The following is a 23,031-nucleotide window of genomic DNA, read 5'->3' as shown; positions in this document are numbered from 1 at the left end:
CCCAGAGACCCTGTTGCACAAACCCACAGTCTGAACTTCTGTGAGGAGCCACAGCGATGTCGCTTAATTTAATTTACCACTTCGTTCATCTTCAACAAACCATGAATGTATAACACAGCTTAATCGTATGCATTGCTTATTACACCAAAATAATCCAAGCTTACTTACCATTGGTTCTGCTGTTCATAAGGCTCACTCAGACAGGTTTAGGCCTTTGAATACTGCCAACCATTTCAGCCTATTTCCGGGTGGCAGAACAAGAACAGAAAACTGGAGCGCTTTGGCCGACACTCTCTCTCTCTTCCTTGCACTCGTTAGAACTGCAAAACCTAGGAGAAATAGAAAATTCAGTAATGGACAACAACATGAAACAAAGAGGCCATCTCCAATGATGCTTTGCTTTGTAAATGGTGCCCTCCTCCTCTTTTCTTTAAATGGTCTGCACTTCACCTTGCCATGTATCCTAGCAACAGCCATCTCTGCCTCCTTTCAGAGTGGCATTAATCACTGTGGAGAGAATGTGTGGGAGATTTGTGCTGTACGTTCAGTCCCCAGGAAAATTCTATTTCTTTGTTTTGTTTTGTTTTCAGTATCTCCATCTATTAATACCAATGCTCTATAGGTTGGCACACCTTTTTGGATGCACAGCAAATTATGTCAGCAGATTGTTAGACTGCCGTTGTTGGTCTCAGTAAATAAATGGAAAAAAATCGTTTACACACCATGTAACTTCACATGTTAGCATAGGGAGAGTAAATTGTTGGCACGCAGTGTTGACGAAAAGATCAAAGTTGTTTCTCAAGAATGAAGCTTTATAAAATAATGATTGCCTTGAAATGAATATCTACTGTACGGCCATGATGACAAAAATATCCTTATTCTTATTCCAGATTTAGAGATACATTTGAAAAAATCGGAAGAAAAACTGTGATGGTAAACAACATGGATGATATAATAGAGGCAGCTACAGCACACTGCGTTTCATGGTGGCCCATCACATTTTGTTTTAGACATGTAAACAATGAGCATGGTGTCCATTCAACAAGGCTTGAAGCTGCAGATGCAGAGTTGCATATTTCCCACTGCAGTATCAGAATACAAATTACAATTTACATAGTCTGGGACCCGTCAAGCCAAAATAATAAATCATTTTTAATATGTATGAGCACCGAATCCTGAGACATGTGCAAACAAAGACCGGATGGCAATGTAGCTTGGCACTACAGGGTGGACCGCCTTTACAAAGCCATCTAGCATGAAGGCATCTTTGCTATAATAGGTCAATATAATTAAATTCACACCAATTATTCATGTATTCTTTTTTCGCTGGACTAACAAAGCATACTAAGCCTTAGATTGGGCCATTATCTGCATTTCTACACAACAAAAAAATCATAATACTGTGTTTTTCTCTTCCTGGTTGTGGATATCTGTCCTTTTCTTCATGCTACGGTTGGGCTCCTCCTTTGTCTAAAACCTTCCAGACATCAACTGCAGCCTATTAAAAAAGGCTCCCCTGTCATGACCATCTTCCACTTCAGCTCCTCTCCTTGTCTCTATATGTCTGCTGCCCTGCCATGTCCTCAACCCTGCTAGCATCTACACCCCCTCCACCGCCCCCACTCCCCGCCATTCTCATAGCCTCTGTCGTCTCACATACCAATAGAGATGCCGGAAAACTGCGTCCCCCCCTACACACACACACACACACACGCATGCATCTACCACCATCGTCCCCATTCCTCTTTGAGATGATATTTAACACAAAAACAGATGCAGTGAGGCAGATTTTCCCCTCCCCCCACTCTCTGCACCCCCACCCCATCCATCCACACTTACCTCCACAGAGGATGAAGACGTGGATGCCGTCCTTGCCTCAGCTGCTCTCCCTCTTAAAGGGCACACCTGCTTCTCGCTCTCTCGGTGGCTGTATTCCACTGAAATGATAAATGACAATAAGCCCATTAAAATGGGATTTTCGAGAAACCAGAGACACAATTCCCCGATTCTACAGCGTCTGTCCCTCTATTCTTGTGGTGTGTGTCTGCGTGCAATCCAGCTGGTGTGTGTGAGCCTGTGTGTTTATCTATTGCAGATCTCTGCCGCTACTGCTGTCTTATATTTTGCCTGACAACACTGAGGGATCTGAGCATGCTCAGTGGGACCAGGCAAGCCAGTCATGTGACCTGCAGCTGACTGCACTGCTGCTGAGAGGGAGAATGGAGGAAAAATGTCTGCTTGCACATACGCATCTGCCTGTGTGTGTGTGTGTGTGTGTGTGTGTGTGTGTGTGTGTGTGTGTGTGTGTGTGTGTGTGTGTGTGTGTGTGTGTGATTGTATAAGTCAGTGTCTATTACTGTGCAATCATGCTTTGGAGGTAGCTTCTGGTTGATATTCAAAGGCTTTTGTGCTTTTGTCTAATATAAATTCAAATTTGAAAAAGAAAAGAACCCTATTCTTAATGCTATATTTGTGTTTTACATTCCAGCTGCACTGCATGCTACATAGGTTAAGAAATGCAGGCTAAATTAGTTGATATTTAAAAAAATCTTTAAAAAATGATACCGTCTGTGTCTATGACAGACCTTGTCATTGTGTGCATGTGTGAGACAATGGCCATTGGGCTCTTGAGCTAATCAGTCTTTACCCTCGTTATCTCATATCTATTTAAGAACTGGCCTAAAGAGTGAGCAGGTGTTAGGCCAGTCTGATCAGTGTGTGGCTGTACTCAGGAGAGGAAGAGAAAATGAAGATCTCTTCATACAAGGCATAGAGGGCACTGGCCCTAATGGCACAATATGGGAAGTATGGGAAAACAGTTTGACATCCTGCCATAGTTGCTTTCTTCAGTTATGCTGCCTTGTACTTATTGTACATGAATAGTGTTACAGGTTAATGAAGAGTTCCCTATAGTAGCAGCCCCAGAACAATTCAACATCTCCCACCTATAGTGCAACTGTCCTTCACTGTACATCATATACAGTCAGTACATTTATTTCTGAACTTAAACTTTTCAGCAGGCCAAATGATTTGTTCCATTTTAATCTCATGTGGATCACCAACAAATAGTTGATAATTGTGTTGCCATTAGTTTTAATTCAAATGTTTTGTTTTCTCTTTATCGTATTATGATGAATGCAATAAATATGATATTTTACTAGGTTACTTTAGGTTTTCTATCTATGCCTTAATAAAGTTATGCTCATTTCCCTGTTTTGTTTGATTGATTCCCCATTTTAGTTATATTGTTGTACTCATAGGTAGCAGTTGCTATACTCATGCAATAATAATACTCATCGAAGCATTAGGACGTTCTATCTGCTCATCTCTGAGATTTATCTGAGCATATTCCCAGTGTCTTACTGTACCTCGTGGCCCAGGGGTTAGCAGCCATTAATGCTGACTGACAGCCAGAAGCTTGGTCAGTGGACAGGTGTGTCCATTGGCCTCAGGTAGTGGACTGGAGTGGATCCAGGCAGAGGCTGCAACATGGGCAGTGGAAGCAGCAGTGCTAACACAACCACAGCTGTGAACAGGTGAGAACAAAAAGGGACACTGGGGGAGGAGACGTGGACTCACTTACAATAGGACACAGGGAGTCAAGAAAAAAACTAATTAACAGTAGTGTAGTCTGTATCTTTGAGTAATTAGTATTTTGAAGAGTATCTTTGCCAGATAGATTTTTCTGATGTCCGTAACCAAATTTGAAGTTTAGATTTGAACCCCACTATGGTAGAGATATAATAGACAGTTGTGTTTGTGTCAAGGTTTTAGTTTCTGTCTGCCATCTTCTTTGCAGAGCTGATTATCACAACATCAGAATGAATCATCCCATTGGAGACATAGCTGTCTGGTGTCTTCCCTGGATAAACAACACATATTGCCGTAGTTATGGTAGGCCATTGGTATACCACAGCTGATTAGCAAAGGGATGGCATTACACTAATCATGTCGAAAAAAATATAGCTGTGTACCTGCAACGTGTACCTCCAACAAGGTTTCTCTGGCTTTTTACGTATTCTGTGGAAATCAAATAACTGTTGTTAAATCTATATTTTTTGGTAGTTCGAAAATAGTAGCAGGAGTAGTAGTATAACACTGCTACTTGTAGATTTATTTCCATTGTGTAATAGTATTGCAATAAAAGTTAAAATATGCAATGTTTGAAAGTGTAGTTCAAACTTAAAGTCAATTAAATATATAGTAAATTGTGTAAAAAACAATACGTAATATTTAGGGTAATAATAATAACAATAATAATAATAGTTTCCCCCCCAATACTCAATGGTAAGTAACTAAACATAAATGTACACAAATGCATTCATATCATTAAAAACAAATCTAAAAACAGTTATATTACGTTTCAGCACTAGGTGGAAGTATTGCCTCAAACACTGTACAGTATCGAGGTGTCTGGGTCTTACTATTGCATCAGTTTTTAGAAAATTAATAGAAGGGTGTTCACAATAGTTTGGTATTTTACAAGACATTTACCGTACTGCATCATGTTTGATGATTCCATGAACCATTTCAGTCGACGATGACTTGCACATTCGTAGGATAATGGATCCAAAAACATCCACACATGACACATGTACTGATTAGAATCTCTAAAAGGGCCATTCAACTGGGAAAGATATATAACCATTGTAAACGAAACGGTACTTTTTTTTTTCTTCAGAAAGTAGAGCACGCCATCCACTGTCACATGTCGTATTCATGGGATGGACTCCTGCTCTACTGATGCGTTCAAGCGCTGCGATTGGCTCCGTAACTTTACAAAGCACTTCCATCGTGTACTGTATCAAGGTATCATTCCGCGTCGTTCTTAGTTTTTTTACTTTCCTGACTCGCCACAAGCGTAATAGTAAAATAAAACACACATTTTATTAGATTGTGGTGACTGCGGTTAGTATAAATAGGTCAGGATTGTGTGTTCTTTTTAATTTATCTGTATTCTCTCGGATGGATATGTCTCAGCATCCCCAGAAAGTAGTTCCGCAGTGCGAGGGACTAAGAAGATCACCTTGAGAGCTAGTCTCAGTGTTACATCTTTATAAGCAGTCGTTCAACGAGACAAGGTGTGTATCCTCAACATGGGCTGCTGCAACTTGGTCGCTCATCGAGCCTATTAAGTTATCTGATAACTTATGTGACACTTGCGCCGTCACGTAACTGCCGTCTAAACATTTTTGTCTTTAATATATCTGTAGCTAGCGTTACATCCTGCGAGGTGGTAAGTCCATGAATGTGTGATGCGGTCACTGGTAGTTTGCTTTCCACGCGTAACTATCTAACGTTGTATTATATCGAGTTTAAAAATGCTAATACTCCTGGACGTGTGTGATTAGTGTAATGTTAGATATGGCATTTTAGTCCTGCTATGCTGGTTTGGTATTTGTCTAACAACGTTGTCATTTCAAAATGCAGTTAATAGATGAATAAACGGAGGGCATTTGTTCCTTCGCTGAGCAGATCTTTTCTGTAACGAACTCACTAACTAATACGCTGTGTTCTTGTGTTATGGTTAAACACGTTTATTATGTAAAAAATCGATTAAATTAAATGTGATGCATAAAATGTTGAACGTTGGAGAATCGCTTCCTGTTGCCTCCGATTGTGGGTGTGGCGGCTTCGTCTTCGCGGCCTCCCATTGGTCAGTCTCTGTGATGTCGCTCTAGATCAGGAAAATGTGACGCAGGATGAGAACGTGACCTTTAGCGCATCGATTTGACTGCAGCGTATACAAGAAACGTTATATTGCTATACATTACTGATCATTCTTGAACTAGTGACTCAAATGCACCAGAGCTAAAACTCCACTGCATTGTTAAATGTCGTGTGTCGGCGTATTCATGGTCATGGTAGTTCTTCAGGAGATGCATTTGAAACCGTGCATCCTTTTTTTGCACGTCAATATTTCATAGCATATTTCACCAGAAACACGTAGAATAACCTCGTTCGTTATGCTGGAGAATAATAACATCCTTTAACAAATATAATTTGAAATATGTACGTTGCCTTACCAGCTTCACTGCAATAGCTTATTGTAGTGGTGCTAAAGATAACATGACTTGTTGACACTAAATACATGGACAAAATGGCAGGTATTACCCTTTGTCTAGGTCGTAGTTATGGCTTTGAGTTCACTCACAGCTGTGTTGTCCTTGGTAAGAAGAAGGAAGATGATTTGACCAAGGCAGGGCATTTTTGATGGGGCCCATTTTGAATAATAATGTCATATCGTTTGCCAAATACATCTACTGTGACGTAGGTAGGATATGCATTGGGCCCTCCGGTATAGCCTGCTTGTGCGGTGTTATGTTGTGAGGAATACTAATTTGGGGTACAAAATCTGGAGACACTGTCATTGCTGTGTCCTTCCTGGCCCTGTTGACAAAATGGAGTCTGCATCCCAGGGGCCCTGTCAGGTTATCATGTCAAGTGACCATGAATCCTGTGGAAGTGATTAGTATCTGCCTCACTTAAATATCAGTTGTTGACTTTTTAATATTTGCCCAGTTAGTATACTGTTACATTGTGATTTTAGCTGTTGCTATATTTCTACTTTAAGAAGCACATTGGCAGGTAACGATCCATTTGCAAAGATAATTATGAATTGTGACGTCTACCATCTACTGCAGTCAATGGATGGCAAAACTGTCAATTGCCTTTGACACCCCCCTGTTGTCGTAAAACAGTTAATTTGCAGCTGAGCTGGTGGTCAGTGCACTAGACCAGGCCTTTTGCCTGTGGCACTGTTCTCATGCAGTTTCTCCTCACTATAGTTGAATCTATGCGTGAAGCCATGGGGTGAATACTGCCAATTATGGGTATGCCTTTGCCACTGCAGACAAACTTGATTGACAAAACTATGAACTCAAAATTATGAAAGGTGCTTGGGTTAAACATGTTGCCAGATGATTTGACCAGTTTAATCTCTCCACTGGGTGGTTTGGACATTTGAAATACACTGAATATGCACAGCATTCTGTACCATTTTATACATAATTATTAATGTCGTTTGGGAGTTTACAGGCCTAATGTACAGGTGTACATGGTGTAAATATGATGGTACATTCTGTGTATTAGATTTCTACAAACCGCTTCTGGATGCTGTGTGTTATTTTTAGCCAAGACTGTTTTTAGACCGGTTGGGGAGGGGGGCTGCACAACATAGGTTGGTAGTAACATTGCTCAGAAACTGCTGTGGTGTGTCGTGGTGGAAGTCTCATGTATTTCTACTGTATCCAGATCATGGCGATTGCCCAGTCACAGCAGGAGCTTTCCATATCCTTTATCCCTATTGAACGGATTTACTGTTGAGCACCTGAATGTGTCATGTATGCACGTGCACTGCAGCAGTTAGCTCTGCTTGGACTGCTGTAGCAGGGAGTCGTTCGCTCATCGGCATTAGAAGATCCAACACACTGGGGTTGTTGTGGAGGTCATTGGCTGTACCGTGCCTGTTTGTCCCCAGAAGGAACAGAAAGATCGACTGGGGGTATGTAGTACAACTTGCAAATGGTGCCTTGTATGCGTGTGACTGATGAACCGTCGACTGTCTCTGTGCGGCAACTGGGATAAGCCCAGTGTTGCGTCACATCTAGTTATGGTACTAAATGTCATGTCACTCTGACAGCAATGCTATCACGGCTGCTAATTATTGCACAGGCATGTTTCACAATTGATAAGGATATGTTTCAAAAAGACAGGGAAAGATGGCTACAGAGAGTACGTTGTAACATGAGAGTATTTTTTTCAAAGGTAGACATGTTGGGAAGGGATTGGAGGGGATTAATAGCAGTGAGCTCTAAAGTTAGCCTTGCATCTTTGTCAGGGTTACTACGGCAGCTGTTGGCTTGTGGTAGTTGCTCACTGGCTGTCCTGGGGTCAGACACTGTTTCTTCAGTTACCCATTCTTTTAATTATGTAATTTTGTCTTCTTCATAACCTCATTTTTACAAGTTATACTAGGATCATATATAGATATGTAATATTTTTTCTGACAGAGGAGGTTGGCTCAGTTTTCAGTTCAGTTTTAAAGATACTGGCTGTGACCTGTTTGCCAATCAAATTTGCAAATGTTTGGTGCACATTTCAAATCTGGAAAATGTGCTGAGGGTAAACAGACAAATCATAAAATGATCCTTTTCATAAGCCTTGCTGTAAATCAAACGTGCAATCGGTCGTGCGTGCGTGCGTGCGTGCTTGTGTGTATGTGCACTGCGGTGACTTAACACTTCCTGAAAACACTGCTTATTGCCTTTTTTGTACTGGCATTGGCTGACAGCTGACTCCTCACTCACTACTCTTAACAGGACCCTGATGTTATGGCGCTTAGTGTTTTGGACGATGTGGTTAGCCAATTGGTTATTCATATTCATTCAAACAATACCGCAGTGGTACTTGCAGACACCTGGCAGAGATCTATACTCTTTTTGTAAGGCATTATTATTTGTTATTATGCATTAAATTTGTAGTCCATGTATGTGGTTGAGTAGCAAAACTGCTTCCAAGGGGATTTGCCTCACACTTTGTGTCAACCTTTCCCTTTTAAGGCAAATGTGCATCCTCTTTCAGTTTGCATTTGCAACTGTCAGTGTTGCGTTGTCCGTAGTATTACAGTAAACTGAGAAGTTGTGATAACTATATTGGTCACGAAACAATACCGGACCAGTTTAGGAAGATATTTAACCAAATGGCCACCATTAGCATGTCTAGATAGTGCAATGTCTATTGATCTTTTTTAAATGAAATGTATTAGTCAATGCCCTATTACTAAAGCAATTAATGATAGAACTATGCAGCAGGCTACGATAACAGCATATGCTCACATTGTAACCAGCAACAATCTGATATTTCTCATGAATAAAATAAGTAGATGAATATTGACCCCCCAGCCTCCCATTCGTAAATAATGAATAAAACAGGAAATAATTTAAAGAAAACAACAACACAGCACTCTACTACAATTACTTTGTATATTTCAGCCTCTTTCTCCCTCTGCAGTCTTTCCCAGTGGTTCAGCCCACTAGGAAGTCCGCCCCCAGCCTTTGCATGATTCTGTGTGTTGCAGTAGTGCGATGTGACTGAGCTCACGTAGAGCACTGGCCTGCCCCATTGCCTGTTACATCATCAGCCAGCAGCTCCAGTCTGTTGGTATAGTGTCTCTGCCCGGAATCCCCCACCATGATGCATTTATAATTAGGATGTGAAGAGTAAGAGGGGGTCAGAGTCGGACCACATTACTGTTTAATGCATCAGAGACTTAGTGCCACCATGAGTGACACGAGCAACAGCTTCAATTACAAATTTGCCATTCATTGTGTCTTTTTTTTTATTCAGGACAGGTCTTGAGTCTGTGTAGAGGTGATCAGAAAAGCACTAGAGGGTTTTCTTCCTAAAGTGACATCAACTTGTTATCCTGTTGCTCTGCCAAAGAAGCAACCGGTGAAAGTGTTCTTTGTTGAAGTGCACATTAATGTATAATTTAAACCACGGGAATCTCTCCACTGGGTGGTTTGGACAGTGGCCTGAGTTTGCGCTTAGCAGGGAGTCATTATATTTGAGAAGTCAGAGTGAAATGTACATGGGGCTATTGGTATCTTCTAGCAACTACTTTTACATTTCTCATTCTATTATTTCCTTTATATTATGAATGTTTTACATTCATTTCTTTTATCCTGCACATTTAGCTTTTCTAACTTAAATTTTATTCCTTATTATTATTGTAAAGTGCCATAAGTTTAGAATGTTTGTGCATATACAGTATTATGTACAGTTATTTCATTGTATTGTATCGATGGAAAATATTGATTGTGAAAAGTACAAAAGGTTCACAGTGTGCACATCCAACTACATGTGTGGACCATCTGAGTATTGCATTTGAAAATTTGTAGTATTTAATTATGTCATTCAATTACTTTTGATAATACTGTATGCCTGCTAGTTTTAGATCAGTTTCTGTAAAGAATTACATTTTGAAATGATTCCACTTTCTGACCAATTCATGGACCCAGTGTTTTTAAATGTCATATCACCAGATTGACCACTCAACCAAACGTTTCAGCCTTAGTCAGCTGGGCTGTAGTTGTGTAGTTACAACAACTAGAGCCATAGTATGAGCGACATTCCTCATCATTCTGCTTCACCCTGCTCAAACACACCGCACGTGATGCCTTGATGTTAATGTGCATAGTGTCTCTAATTCTGTCGGGTAGACGGAAAGGGGGAAAAAAGGGAACTGCATCCATGTCAGTATTGAGCCATTTAAAAAATTGCTGTAATATCTCTTTTGTGCAACCATGTTCAGTATATAGTAATATTTTGTATCTTTTCAAGCAATAATGTAATGATGAAATATGGCCGTTCCAGCCCTGTAGGTGCACTTCGTGATGGCATTGTTGCCATGGGTGACTCATGGGTGGGAACAGAATGTACAATATGGTGTCGCAACTCCATAAGCTATACTACTCTGCTCAGTGTGGTGGCAGTGCAGTGCAGATGGTCTTACCTTTACATTTTCCTTAGTATTTCAGATCAACATTCATGTATCTGTTGTCAAATTGTGAACAACGCGCCTCACTGAAAAGTAATTTGTCATAAGGATACATTTAGTCACTATAAAAGCTGTTGGTTGTGCAACCTGAAAAGCAAATGGTAGCTCAAGAAAAGATAGCATTGTGCAAGATAGCTCACAATACCCCTTTTTGTTTCAAAAGAATTGCAGTTGCCACATTTCATAAACCCAATATTATCCTTTAGTCTTGGCAGCTGTTGTTAGTTGACAATAGATATGCTGAAGGCAAATAACCATTTTTAGTCCTTGTGGTCAGTGTCATTACTTGCTGGCCAGTGTGACCTTAGTTGGAAAAAGAGCCCTCACCCTAGATATGTGTCCATTCAGATATACATGAACATACAACTAGGACTTGGAGAGCGTGGGATTCATTAAGTGTGTGGCTGATAATTTTTGAAAATATTTCAGGAATCCTGGACCAACAGTGATAAACCGTAGAAAGCTGTCAGTTGCCATTGCTGTGTCCTCTATATTCACTTTTTTCTCTCCTATTTGTTCTCTGCAGGACTTCTACAGCTACACCAGTGATCGCCATGCCTCAGTTAAAGTCTCCAGACCTGGGCTCTGCCTTCATCCAGACACAGCAGCTCAACGCTTCCATGGCTGACACCTTCCTCGAACACATGTGCCTGCTGGACATCGACTCCGAGCCCACCACCGCACGCAATACTGGCATCATCTGCACCATCGGTTGGTCAACATTTAGTTGCAATATGGTTACTACTAGGGTTGCACAAATAGCGGCTATTGTTCATTACAATACTTAACATTTCCTAGTAAATGTAACATTTTAAAAACGCTGTCCTTTCCTTTCAATAACCGCCTGCAGGGCCAGCATCTCGTTCTGTGGAGATGCTGCAGGAGATGATCAAGTCTGGAATGAACATTGCTCGCATGAACTTTTCCCATGGCACACATGAGGTGGGTCTTTGCAGTCTGTCTACTATAAATGTCTTGGTCAGGTGCAGCTAACCAGTCACATTGTTAAAAGTTGGTATATTGATTTATGTGGCAGTCTTGCTTGTTCTTGTTTGTAACTCTTTTATAAGATATCTATAGTGAAAGGGACAACAATGCTCACGGTGAAAAGCACGTTATTCAGTTTTGACGACCATTATCAGCTCGGCACTTTGAGCTAGACTTGGCCAACCGACTTGACTGGGGAAAAAATAATAGTGCTGTTAAATTAATTAGGATTAGAGTCTGGGCTAACTAACCAAGTTCATCTTTAAGTTATGCAGCTTTAATAAGTCTTTGTGTTACTCAAGGGTAAATGCTCTGTAAAGTTAACACTTTTTAGATTTATGGGAGGACAGATGAAAAATGTAAATGAAAAGTTCATTAATCAGGCAAACTGAAGAAAGCATGCTCAGATGAGTTGCGTTTATGCCCCAACCCAGTTCCTGCAACCAAATATAACCAAACAAACCTGAGAGGTAGGAGTCAGCAGAGAGAGAGAGAGAGACTGGCATACTGCCGTGTGTGTGTGTGTGTGTGTGTGTGTGTGTGTGTGTGTGTGTGTGTATAATTAGGCAGTCAGACCAGGTGAGCTGTATCTCAATAACAACCTGACTCTGCCCTCCAGGCTCCTGCAGGAAGAATGAGATGGTAGTCGTGTTTTTCAACAGATTACCCACATGGGATAAGTGGGGCTTTTTAAATGTATTTTAGGTTTTCTATAGTGTCAGTTTAGTCGGATGTTACCCTGTAGATTAAGAGTCTGCAAAATGCTCACTGCACTGTCGGATGTGACGCATAAATGCTCCACTTTTTTTAGTTTAGTTAATGCGATAATAACGGGTTAGAACACCGCTAATTCCTTTAAAGCAGTGACTCAGGTCTGCATGAAATCATTTGGGTCTCATCCAATGACTTGGATGGTTCACACCCATATCGAATATGCACAACTTTGTTTGAAGACCAGAAAACAAAAGTAGTGGTTGGAGTTGGATATTAGTGAAAAGTATCCATGGTTTGTGTGGGCTTGTTTGTTTCAACAAGATCAAACATTAGTCTAGATTTGGAGAGCAGTTCCATAAATCGGAGCTTTGTTGGCTTGGGATTCTATAAATAGTACCTGTATCTGTAGCCTCCTGCCCTGCCCTTTTATCTCCTCAGCTGGCAGCTCGCCCATACTCAGTCATTCAGTGTGTACAAAAACCAACACCAAGGTCACTCCACTTAAAAGTGTAAAGTATATTATGTTGCAAATCCCAAAAGTGACATTTGTTAAAACCATTTAAAGGTGCTGTGTGTAGGATCTGGTGACATATTGTGGTGAGGTTGCAAATGGAAACCAACTGAAATTTCAACCTCTGTCGAGCATTTAGGACAACTACGGTGGCAAACGTTAAAATGTAAATGGCCCTATCTAGAGCCAGTGTTTGTCTGTTCTGGGTTACTGTAGAAACATGGAGGAGGAGCATCTCATATATATGATCTGCCCATTGTAAATAAAAGAAAACGCAAATGTTTCTAGATTTTCAGGATACTCTAAACTTATTAATATTTATAAAATGTTTGGCAATGGATCCCCCTCTAACGCTACACTGCCCCTTTTTTAATAATATTGAATGAAATGAGAACTACTAGCGTTTCACGTTACATTGTGTAGAAAATGAATTACATTGTTATGGATCCTGACGTATACTCGTACATAGAGAAAAAAATAAATAAATGAATTAGTCTTTGCATGGTAGACTGCAACATTGCACTACATTGTCTACCTTGCCTGCGTCTCTTTCTTTAAATGCTGCAGCACACTGGAGGAAAAAGCTGCAAAGACATCATCCACATTCATTTACGTTTTACTTGAAATAATTCAAACTTCCTGAAGCTAATTTTTCAAAAGATTTAATTTCAAACCTTTAGTGCTGAATGTGAGACTTTATCTTAATTGAAGTTTTATCTTTTTTGGCAACTCTAATTTTGTATTTATGTTTTGCTGTTGGTGAGACCTCCAGGCTTTCTTTTACTCAGTGCAGTGAGCACAGTGTTTGCTCAGTGATTGCCATTGTGAAGACAGCCAATGTGATCACCTGACACTTAAGTTATTACTGAAAGCTCCGGTTAGCCAGGTGGGAAGTTTAAGCCGTGTGTTTGAAGACGGCTCTCTGCTGGAAACACTGTGCTACATGTTCATAAGCCTGCCTGAAATGGCCAAGAAGGCTGAAACGGTAATGTGCATTTTAGGGTCAAGGCCAGCCACCAGATGAACAATATCAGACCACATGAGTAATGATTTTACGCAAGTGTGTACATTTAGAATTGGGGTAGGATCTTGATTGCTGGGTTTTCTTGAGTCTATTGATAAACACCAATTTCACAGAGAAATTTCCTCCTGAGAAACACTGCATTTCCTCAACTGACATACTCCCATACAATACAGCCACATTCCATGTCTATAATGCTATTTTGAGTGATGGTGTATACTGATGGCATGTATTTTGGGTCTTCAATGGCATTACTTACTGATGCTTAATTAGCAAGACATTTTATCCTTACAGTTATTGTGGTTAGTGCACCCAGATTCTTGAGTGACACGTAACGTGCCAGAAAGAACCTTATGACCCTGTAGTGATACTGACAGTGTTACTCATGTTTATTACAGGGAGAGTTGTTAAACAGACCTTATCTGTCTGCTGAATTAAACCTATATATACAATCTATAATACCAGTGCCTCTGTATTGTTGCAATTTCTTTTTATTTAAATGTCTACAATAAAATCAGTAGATTGGTTAGAGGTCAGCATCACAGGTGTGCTCAAAATGAATCTTGCTTTGTGTAGCCCTCTGGAGGTATTTCAACATGTGTCATGCGTCTCTTCCTTTATGTAGTACCATGCTGACACCATCAAGAATGTGCGTAAGGCATCTGAGAGCTTCGAGCCTGGCAGTATCCATTACAGGCCCATCGGCATTGCCCTGGACACCAAGGGCCCAGAGATCAGGACTGGCCTCATCGCGGGAGTAAGTTTAGCATTGACTATTAGTCTTCAAAATGGCTTTATTAGCTGTTGACAATCAAGAACATTTTGCATGAAAATAAAGCAAAAGTATGTCTGTTAATGATTTGACAGAGTGGCACAGCTGAGGTGGAGCTGAAGAAGGGCAACGTGATCAAGATAACCTTGGACGATGCTTATCAAGAGAACTGCAGTGAGGAGATCCTCTGGCTGGACTACAAGAACATTCCCAATGTAGTAGAAATTGGTAGCAAGATCTACATCGATGATGGACTCATGTCCCTTCAGGTCAAGGAGATTGGTGAGTGGAGGAGTGGCAAACATAAATAAAATGTCTTGTAATCCATTAGAATGTTTAGAAACCCCTGCTGTGTATTAATACCCAATTAAAGACTCAGCACATTAACAATTTCTTGTCTCTCCAGGATCGGATTTCCTCATGTGCGAGATTGAGAACGGCGGCACCCTGGGCAGCAAGAAGGGAGTGAACCTCCCCGGTGCTGCCGTGGACCTGCCTGCTGTTTCAGAGAAGGACGTCCAGGACCTGATGTTTGGTGTGGAGCATGGCGTCGACATGGTCTTTGCCTCCTTTATCCGCAAGGCAGCAGACGTACATGCTGTCAGAGCGGTACTGGGAGAGAAAGGCAAAGACATTAAGATCATCAGCAAGCTTGAGAACCACGAGGGTGTGCGCAGGTGTGTGTGTGTGTGGATGAAGTGTTTTCATCTTTCAGTCATTCAGCTCTTTTGTTTGCATCACGATATACTTGTTCTGAATATATTTATTTGAGCTGTGTTTTAGGAATGCCTCACTTTTACATGGCATTTTAAACTTTTGGAATCCCATGATAATTTTACTGTTAAATGAATACTTTTCTGTCTCCTGTGCAGATTTGATGAGATAATGGAGGCCAGCGATGGCATCATGGTTGCCCGTGGTGACCTGGGAATTGAGATCCCCACAGAAAAGGTCTTCCTGGCCCAGAAGATGATGATCGGTCGCTGCAACAGAGCTGGCAAGCCGATCACATGCGCCACTCAGGTTAGATTAAAGCAAAGGACCTGCTGTATTTCTTCAGCTGTATTATCCCCAGTGGATAGGGTTTAATTGATAAAAGACCAGCTGCACTGGGCAGCTTATGTGGTCGTATCTGCATTATGTGAATGTGATGGAGGGCTGTCGTAAGTTTAATCTTTGTAAAACATAATGCTAGCTTTCCATTGTTTTTGTCTCACTCAAAAGGCTGTTTATTTTTTAGATATAAGTATGTCTGTATGTTGTCCTCTAACATATCACATGGACACCATTCAGATGTTGGAGAGCATGATCAAGAAGCCCAGACCCACACGGGCTGAGGGCAGTGACGTAGCCAACGCCGTTCTGGACGGAGCCGACTGCATCATGCTGAGCGGAGAGACTGCCAAGGGTGATTACCCTCTGGAGGCAGTACGCACACAGCACATGGTGAGTTAATATGTGTGTGTCTGTGTATAATAAACATATTTGAAGAATGTATTCCAGATCAAAGCTTACAAGTTATAATAACAAAATGTAAGGATTATTTTTTTAAGAAATTAATTATGTTTTATGGGGTGATCTTGCATGATTTGTCTCTTATAACTTTCACCATGCTTTAAGACTGGGAAACTGCTCTTTCTTATTTTCTTAATTTTTGTGTTCTCCTGAACACATTGATTACTTCTCTTTTTCCAATTGGCCTAATAGCTGCTGAGTGTGTTAGCTTGTTAGGTCAAATGGAAGTGCCTCATTCATTATTTTTTTTTCCATTCACCTATTAGGTATGATAATAATCAATCATCATTAAATATTTGATCACTTAAAGATAATTGTAATAACACAACCCTATTTGTGCATCCCTGCGATATACGTGTGAGCTGTGCAGATGTCTTTAATGGCTGCATCATTTCCATACAACTGGGATAATTGCAACTGTGTTTTTTATACAATAGAAACACAGTAAAATGTGTAATTTACCTTAATAACATGTTGGGATGTTTAAGTCCATCCAAACTGAGGTAAATGCCAGTTTACAAATTCACTATGCTGCTCTTCCTCGCCATTTCTTAATTTCTCATGGTATCTCCAAACTGAACTACACTGGCATTCTTAAATAACAATAAGGCTGGTGTAGAGGGAGCGGAAAAATCCGCTATAAGTGATGCCAAAAGGAAATTATCCGTGGAGGCTTGGAATAACGCATTTATTGTGGAAGATTTGTACTGTCTGTATTTCATAAACTTTAAATGATTAAGCAATTATTGATCATTAACAAGGCTGACGATGGGTTTAGCAAATGGTCAACTAAATACCAACATTTGTGTGTTTTGTACTTGTTTTCAGTCAGGGACAGACACACGCTAACACAATTCTGAGGTCTTAAACCCAATACTGGTCTTTTCTTGCATCAAAATCACAATCGGTATCAATTACACAGATGGATAATGCACTAATTGCTTATTCAGGTCTTTCTTGGCTAACCGTCACTGCACTGGTGTGCAGATTCAGAAGTGACTCAGCAGTACTGCAGCTCCTGCCTTTGAGCTTGCTGCCCTTATGCTAAAGTTGCAGTTTCTTCAAAATATAAAGTAAACAAAGACCGCTGCTGACCTAAAACATACTTTTATTTGGAAGATTTTCTATTCTCTTAACATCTCGTGGACTAACTCTGATTATATTCTTCTCATTTGCGTCAAACTTTCATGTGCTTTTCTTGTTTATTCCTCCTAACACTTTTAACCATTTCTTCACATATTTTGTTAACTTAAATTAGTTGTTTTTTTAAGTCAATTATTTAGTAATTTATTTTGATTAACCCTGTCTGTCATTTTGGTACTTTAAATCTTCACGCTAAAAAGTTATCTTGGCAGCACAGTTGCCTTAACTCTGGATTAGCACACGTTGTTCTGCCTCCTGGATATGTTTTAACATTGATAATTCCTTGTTTCCCCTACTAACTGTACACCTAAACTACTCTATGCATTGTCCCTTTTTTCCTTCTCTTCTTTAACTTGGGTTCTTCTTGTGTGCCTCTAACATTGTCCCTCTTCTGTCTCATGTGTTTCTTTCCTTTTCTCCCTTTTTCCACCTGTTTTTCTCATTTTACATCTGTGTACCTGGTGTGGGAATGCCTTTGCTTGATGCATCTTGCCCTCACTTGTGCCAGATTGCTCGTGAAGCTGAGGCAGCCATGTTCCACCGGCAGGTGTTTGAGGACCTGCGTCGCTCCACGCCATACTGCAAAGACCCCGCCGAGGCTATTGCAATCGGCGCTGTTGAGGCTTCTTTTAAGAGCTTAGCCTCTGCGATGATTGTGCTCACTGGCTCTGGAAGGTAGGCAGGTTATCTGGTCCTAGCTGGTCGATGAGGACTATAATATCGGTACTTAAGGAGTCTGAGGGAGAGTAGGGCCAGAAAGGGACTGACTGAGGAAGTAACCTGGCAAACGCCTAGTAGACTGCTGGTTGATATTTACCCATGTGGACAAATTTAAACAATCTTCAAAGCCCTGCAGTTTAAAGGCTCAAATTCACACAAGTCAAAACTCTGTCTTTTGGCCTTTTTCAATGTGATTGGTGTTAAAAGGAACAATTAGACCACATTAAACCAATAGCTAACCTTTAACCATGAGTCCTGCTACGCATTTGCCATTCACACTCAGTGGTGTGAATGACTCGTTGTTCAGTAGTGGGTGATTGCGAGTAACCCCACAACCCCACCCTTACCTCATGGTCCCTCTGGGGGCTCAGATAGCACGAGAGGCCGAGGCGGCCACCTTCCACAGACAACTGTTTGAGGAGCTGAGGAGACACTCCCACCTGACCAGAGACCCCTCAGAGGTTGTAGCTGTTGGTGCTGTTGAGTCTGCCTTCAAATGCTGCGCTAGTGCCATGATTGTTCTCACTAAGACTGGAAGGTAAGATAGTCAAGGGTAGAGGGGAAATTATCCTGGTCCTGAAGGTAAGGCGTCGCCAACATAGCTCCTGATTCTACCTCCAACAATAATATGCTAATAATAATATGCTCTTGCAGATCCCCTCTCGTGTGTGTGTGTGTGTGTGTGTGTGTGTGTGTGTGTGTGTGTGTGTGTGTGTGTGTGTGTGTGTGTGTGTGTGTGTGTGTGTGTGTGTGTGTGTGTGTGTGTGTGTGTGTGTGTGTCTGAATTGCGTTACATAGGGTGGGTGGAGATGGCAACAGATTTCAAGAGTGGGGTCAATCATTATTCTAGTACCAATGTCCAAACTTCACATACTTTCTTTCTTTTTCAAATTGAGTGCCATTTCATATTAAATGTTTTTAAATTAGAAATCATTAGTTGTACGCATAGTAAAGGTACATGCATGGAAACTTGCTGTGGCAAGCTGCCATCCCTGTTTTAACATTCTATGAATCCATATAAATTGGGGGTCTGGTAATTTCTTCAGCCATGATGCCTTACTGGTTTAATGGGAATGCACATTGAAATCTGCGTGTATGTGAGTGGACATTTGGATTGGGCCACTGCAGTGACTTTAAGCCTCTGCACACCAGAGGTGTCATTTTATTTTTGGCTTATTAGACCTCTCAGTACCTCACAGGAGTGTTCACTCTGCTCAGCTTTCCTGACTAACCTGTTTGGTCAGGACAATTCAATATGTTTTGAGTTACTGGAAAATACTGCACTCAGCAAACCAGTTTACAGGAGTTCTGCTGGACTTTAAATTGGCCAAAATATCTGAAAATGCCTCCCATATTATGATAAAAATAATTCAAACTTTTATAGCGCTTTTCTAGATACACAAAAACGCGTTACATTAGGGACAAGAGACGGAGGCAAACGGAACAAAACAAAACGGATGTGGGGTTCAGGGTTTTTAATCACTGAATTGCTTCCTCAAAGAATCCAGCTGAGATAATGTACATGTATTAAGGTTAATGGCTTATACAGACCAAAAGCATTATTCAACGTTTGATGTTATACAATATCAATCTCCAAATTATGCCTTTGAATAAATATCATGAATGATATATTCATGTAAAAGACAACATGATGGCTGGTAACTTAGCCTCTTACTGACTTTTGAAACCAAAAGTAAAGATATTTTGTGCACAACTGAAGTAAGCATGACTTGGATAAACAAGTTCAATACAAAAATACAGTTCCCCTCTGTAATCGTCATCATTATTTAGTTATACTGTTGCAGCAATCATTAGTTGAAAGGAAAATAAAACGTGCATGTGTATTTGCAGGTCCGCCCACCTGGTCTCCAGATACAGGCCCCGTGCACCCATCCTTGCTGTGACCCGTAATGCCCAGACGGCTCGCCAAGCCCACCTGTACCGCGGCATTTTCCCCGTCCTCTACACCAAACCCTCCCATGATGTGTGGGCGGATGACGTCGACCTGCGTGTCAACTTTGCCATGGATATGGGTAAGTGACTACTGTATGTCACATTGAGTGTTTTATACTACTTAATAGAAGTAAAAGTGTACATTTAAGACTACTTTTGACAGTGTTTGTTGAGTGAATTCCATTTTGCAGGGTCTACTTGGTGAAATCCTGTAAGCACACTGTAAGATGTCAAATAAGCAATGTTAAGTTCCAGTAAAATGGAAGTTAGAGCATCTTGAGCTTCTGTACGGGGAATATTCCCAAGCGAAATTGAATATGTGAGCGGTGTACAGTTACAAAAGGGATTTAAATCAAATCCATTGCATTTGATTGCACCGCTAATAAGTGGGCGGGCTTATGTAGTATGGCGCTGCAAAAGACTGAAGCTCCACTCACGCCTCCCTTGCAGATATAATGGATTTTTATATCATTATTGGTTGAAATTGCCATAGTTTGCCAGACATAACCTAAGCTTATGTCAGCAGACTTCATAGCTTGTTTAACACAAAGTAAAGATGATTGTATTTTGATAAAATAAATTACCAGGATTTAGTTTTTTTTGTTATTGTAATAGTTTTGGATGGGATCAAAATAATTTAAAAAGGCATTTTTTCATTTCAACTTGACTCTACTTTCTGTTTAATTTTCAGGCAAGGCCCGAGGCTTCTTCAAAGTGGGAGATGTTGTCATCGTCCTGACCGGCTGGCGCCCAGGCTCTGGTTACACCAACACCATGCGTGTGGTTCTGGTGGCTTAATCGGCCCACGGGGCTGCTCTGCTTTCTCCCTCCACCTTCATCTATCTTTCAGAGCTCTCTACACTACTCCAGCTCACAGCCCTTCTTATCTAACACCTGGGCTCACAGACTCAACTGCTGAACAATTAATCATTTAGGCAATAATGCAAATTACATAGAAAATAAATAGAGTATAGCCCCCATGGCCAAAGAGCTGTTTCCAGTGGGTATCGAGGCTCGATTCATAAAATTCCATTTAATGTCTACATTCCTTTCACATTGATTATTTAAATTAAAACCAGGCTGCAGGGCTCAGATTAATAAAACCCTGACCAGAAACTGCTGTATTTATTCACTCAAACACTTGTATTATTAAAGGTGATCCAGTCTGAGAGTGAATGCATCCTGGTCTGTGTGCATGCGCATACTGGCTCTTGTTCAGGTGGAGTTGGTGGGAGAGTCGGGGGGGATCTGAAAAGAGCACCTTGAGTACTGTAGTTTACTAATCACACTCCTCTGCCGATGGAACGAACAAATTTGTGGCATCCTAAATCAAAGGGCTCCTCCTACAGAAATGCACTGGCTCCACCACTCCACCCAAACAGATCCATTTGTAGTGCCGTCTGTATGAAGTGTCCTCTCTTAATGCATCGAAGTGTATCTGTAAGTGTTGCACTCCCAATCTCCTCCAGACAATGTTACATTTGATATTATACTTGACTTTTGGGAATGGTGAGGGTTTTGTTTCGGGACATCCAATACTACTTATATTTTGTCTGACTGTAGAGAAATGTTAGTTTTGGATGTCCACCTCAGGTGTTGAAGTAAGTTACTGTATTTGTGATATTAGATGGGTCATAAAGCCTTCACCTTAATTTGCATTTAAATCATATGTAAGTTGGCACTTATGAATCATATACGGTTCACTAACGTTGGCTGATATGAATATGCACTTTTAGAGTTGTTTCATTGGGGATCTGATGGTGGGTTGATTTCCTGTCTCTCTCAACCCCCAATGGGTGATGGGTAGAAACCCTCTGCTTCTCCTATGTTGGTGATCCACTGTAGTTGTCTTCATGTGTTCTACATGCTTTTGATTGTACTGCTAGATGTAAGAACTAATGTTTAGCTGGTGTACTGAGCTGTCCTAAAAGACTGAATTTCCGTCAATAAAAAATGAGCACCTACCTTATCTTTGCCTTGAAAATGTTTTGTTTGACAGTTTATAATCATGGATTTAAGTTGAAGAGTCCTACTCTCCATCCTCTCCTCACCTGGAGTTCACTGACCGCATGAAAGAGCTGGTCATTGTTGGAACCAAACTCACTCCCATTTCCCAGTCTAAAATCCCTCCAGCTAGACCTCCGCCACTGGCTCTAAGTCCTTTGACAAACAGCATCATGCCCCTCCCCGGCTCCACAACCATCCTCTAGCGCCCCTACCTGATAAAGACATGAATTGATATCTTTTGGGTCCAGACCTCAAGGATAATGATACCACTGAATATCCGGAAAAACATTTTTAATCAATGATTTTATTATTAGGCACAAACTTGATTTTTGTTTTTTAACCTAAACCTTCTTTAGACCAAGATAACAGTGCTGCTGTTCTTATTGAATCAACACCTCCCAACTTCAGTTTCATAAGTGAAACAAGGCGCATAAGATGCAAGCAGATGTATTTTGGTCATTTGAATTCCACTCAACATTTACAGACCACCTAAATACTGTGCAACCTTATTTGATGAGTTTACTGAACTGCTATCTATAATCTGTATTGATTTGGATTATGTTGTCATTGTTGGTGATTTTAATATCATGTTGATAATCCCCAGGACAGAGTGTCTATAGAGCAGTGATTCTCAACCACTGTGATAGTCAGGTTTGCCGTGGGAAAATGTTCAGTTTCACTTAATCGGTCCCAAAAAATATTATTTAGTTGCCGCAAATAATTTGCCATTGTTGAGCATCTGAGCCTGCAATATAGTGGCTGGCCTAGTAATTAAATACTCTTCCATGCCAGTAGGTAGCGCAATAATGACCTACCATATATGATGTACTATGCTACAATATGACATTGTGTAGCTTTTGTGGTTATTGGTGTGCCGCGGGATTTTTTTATTGTAGAAAATGTGCTGCGGCTCAAAAAAGGTTGAAAAACACTGCTAGCTATGTGGTGTCCTTGGTAACTATGATCTGACTCAGCATGTAACAGGTCCCACCCACAACGAGGGGCACACTTTAGACCTAATCATCACCAAAGGTCAGAATTTTCCAAGGTTGCTGTGACTGATGTTGCACTCTTTGATCATTTCTGTGTTTTCTTTAAAAGTGCAATCTCCCTACACACAAATGTCC

General features: G+C 40.8%; 1 protein-coding gene across 2 annotated transcripts; it reads left to right on the top strand.

Annotated features, from left to right (window-relative positions):
• The first annotated feature begins 5,175 nt into the window (after window positions 1-5,175).
• On the top strand, window positions 5,176-21,860 carry pkma (pyruvate kinase M1/2a). 2 transcript variants are annotated; one of them, XM_079216603.1, is made up of 11 exons: window positions 5,176-5,236; window positions 11,088-11,272; window positions 11,412-11,503; window positions 14,420-14,551; window positions 14,662-14,848; window positions 14,973-15,243; window positions 15,439-15,589; window positions 15,860-16,012; window positions 18,316-18,482; window positions 19,796-19,977; window positions 20,589-21,860. In XM_079216603.1, exons 2-11 carry the CDS (start codon window positions 11,116-11,118, stop codon window positions 20,693-20,695), a joined length of 1,599 nt encoding a protein of 532 aa, XP_079072729.1. In that variant the 5' UTR covers window positions 5,176-5,236; window positions 11,088-11,115; the 3' UTR covers window positions 20,696-21,860. The 2 variants fall into 2 exon arrangements, with proteins under 2 accessions (XP_079072729.1, XP_079072728.1); XM_079216602.1 differs by lacking the exon at window positions 5,176-5,236 and adding an exon at window positions 7,226-7,504.
• The last annotated feature ends 1,171 nt before the right edge of the window (window positions 21,861-23,031 follow it).

The sequence above is a fragment of the Taurulus bubalis genome (assembly GCF_910589615.1).
Source record: "Taurulus bubalis genome assembly, chromosome: 4".
NCBI lineage: Eukaryota > Metazoa > Chordata > Actinopteri > Perciformes > Cottidae > Taurulus > Taurulus bubalis.
The sequence above is the reverse complement of the archived record's forward strand: the minus strand, read 5'-3'. Positions and strand labels throughout refer to the sequence as shown.

Excerpts from the sequence above, each read along its gene's own strand:
- pkma (XM_079216602.1), top strand. The coding sequence starts at position 7,335 with ATGTGTCATGTATGCACGTGCACTGCAGCAGTTAGCTCTGCTTGGACT. Across the intron at positions 15,590-15,859 it reads CGATCACATGCGCCACTCAG|ATGTTGGAGAGCATGATCAA; the intron begins GTTAGATTAAAG and ends GACACCATTCAG. Across the intron at positions 19,978-20,588 it reads CAACTTTGCCATGGATATGG|GCAAGGCCCGAGGCTTCTTC; the intron begins GTAAGTGACTAC and ends TTTAATTTTCAG.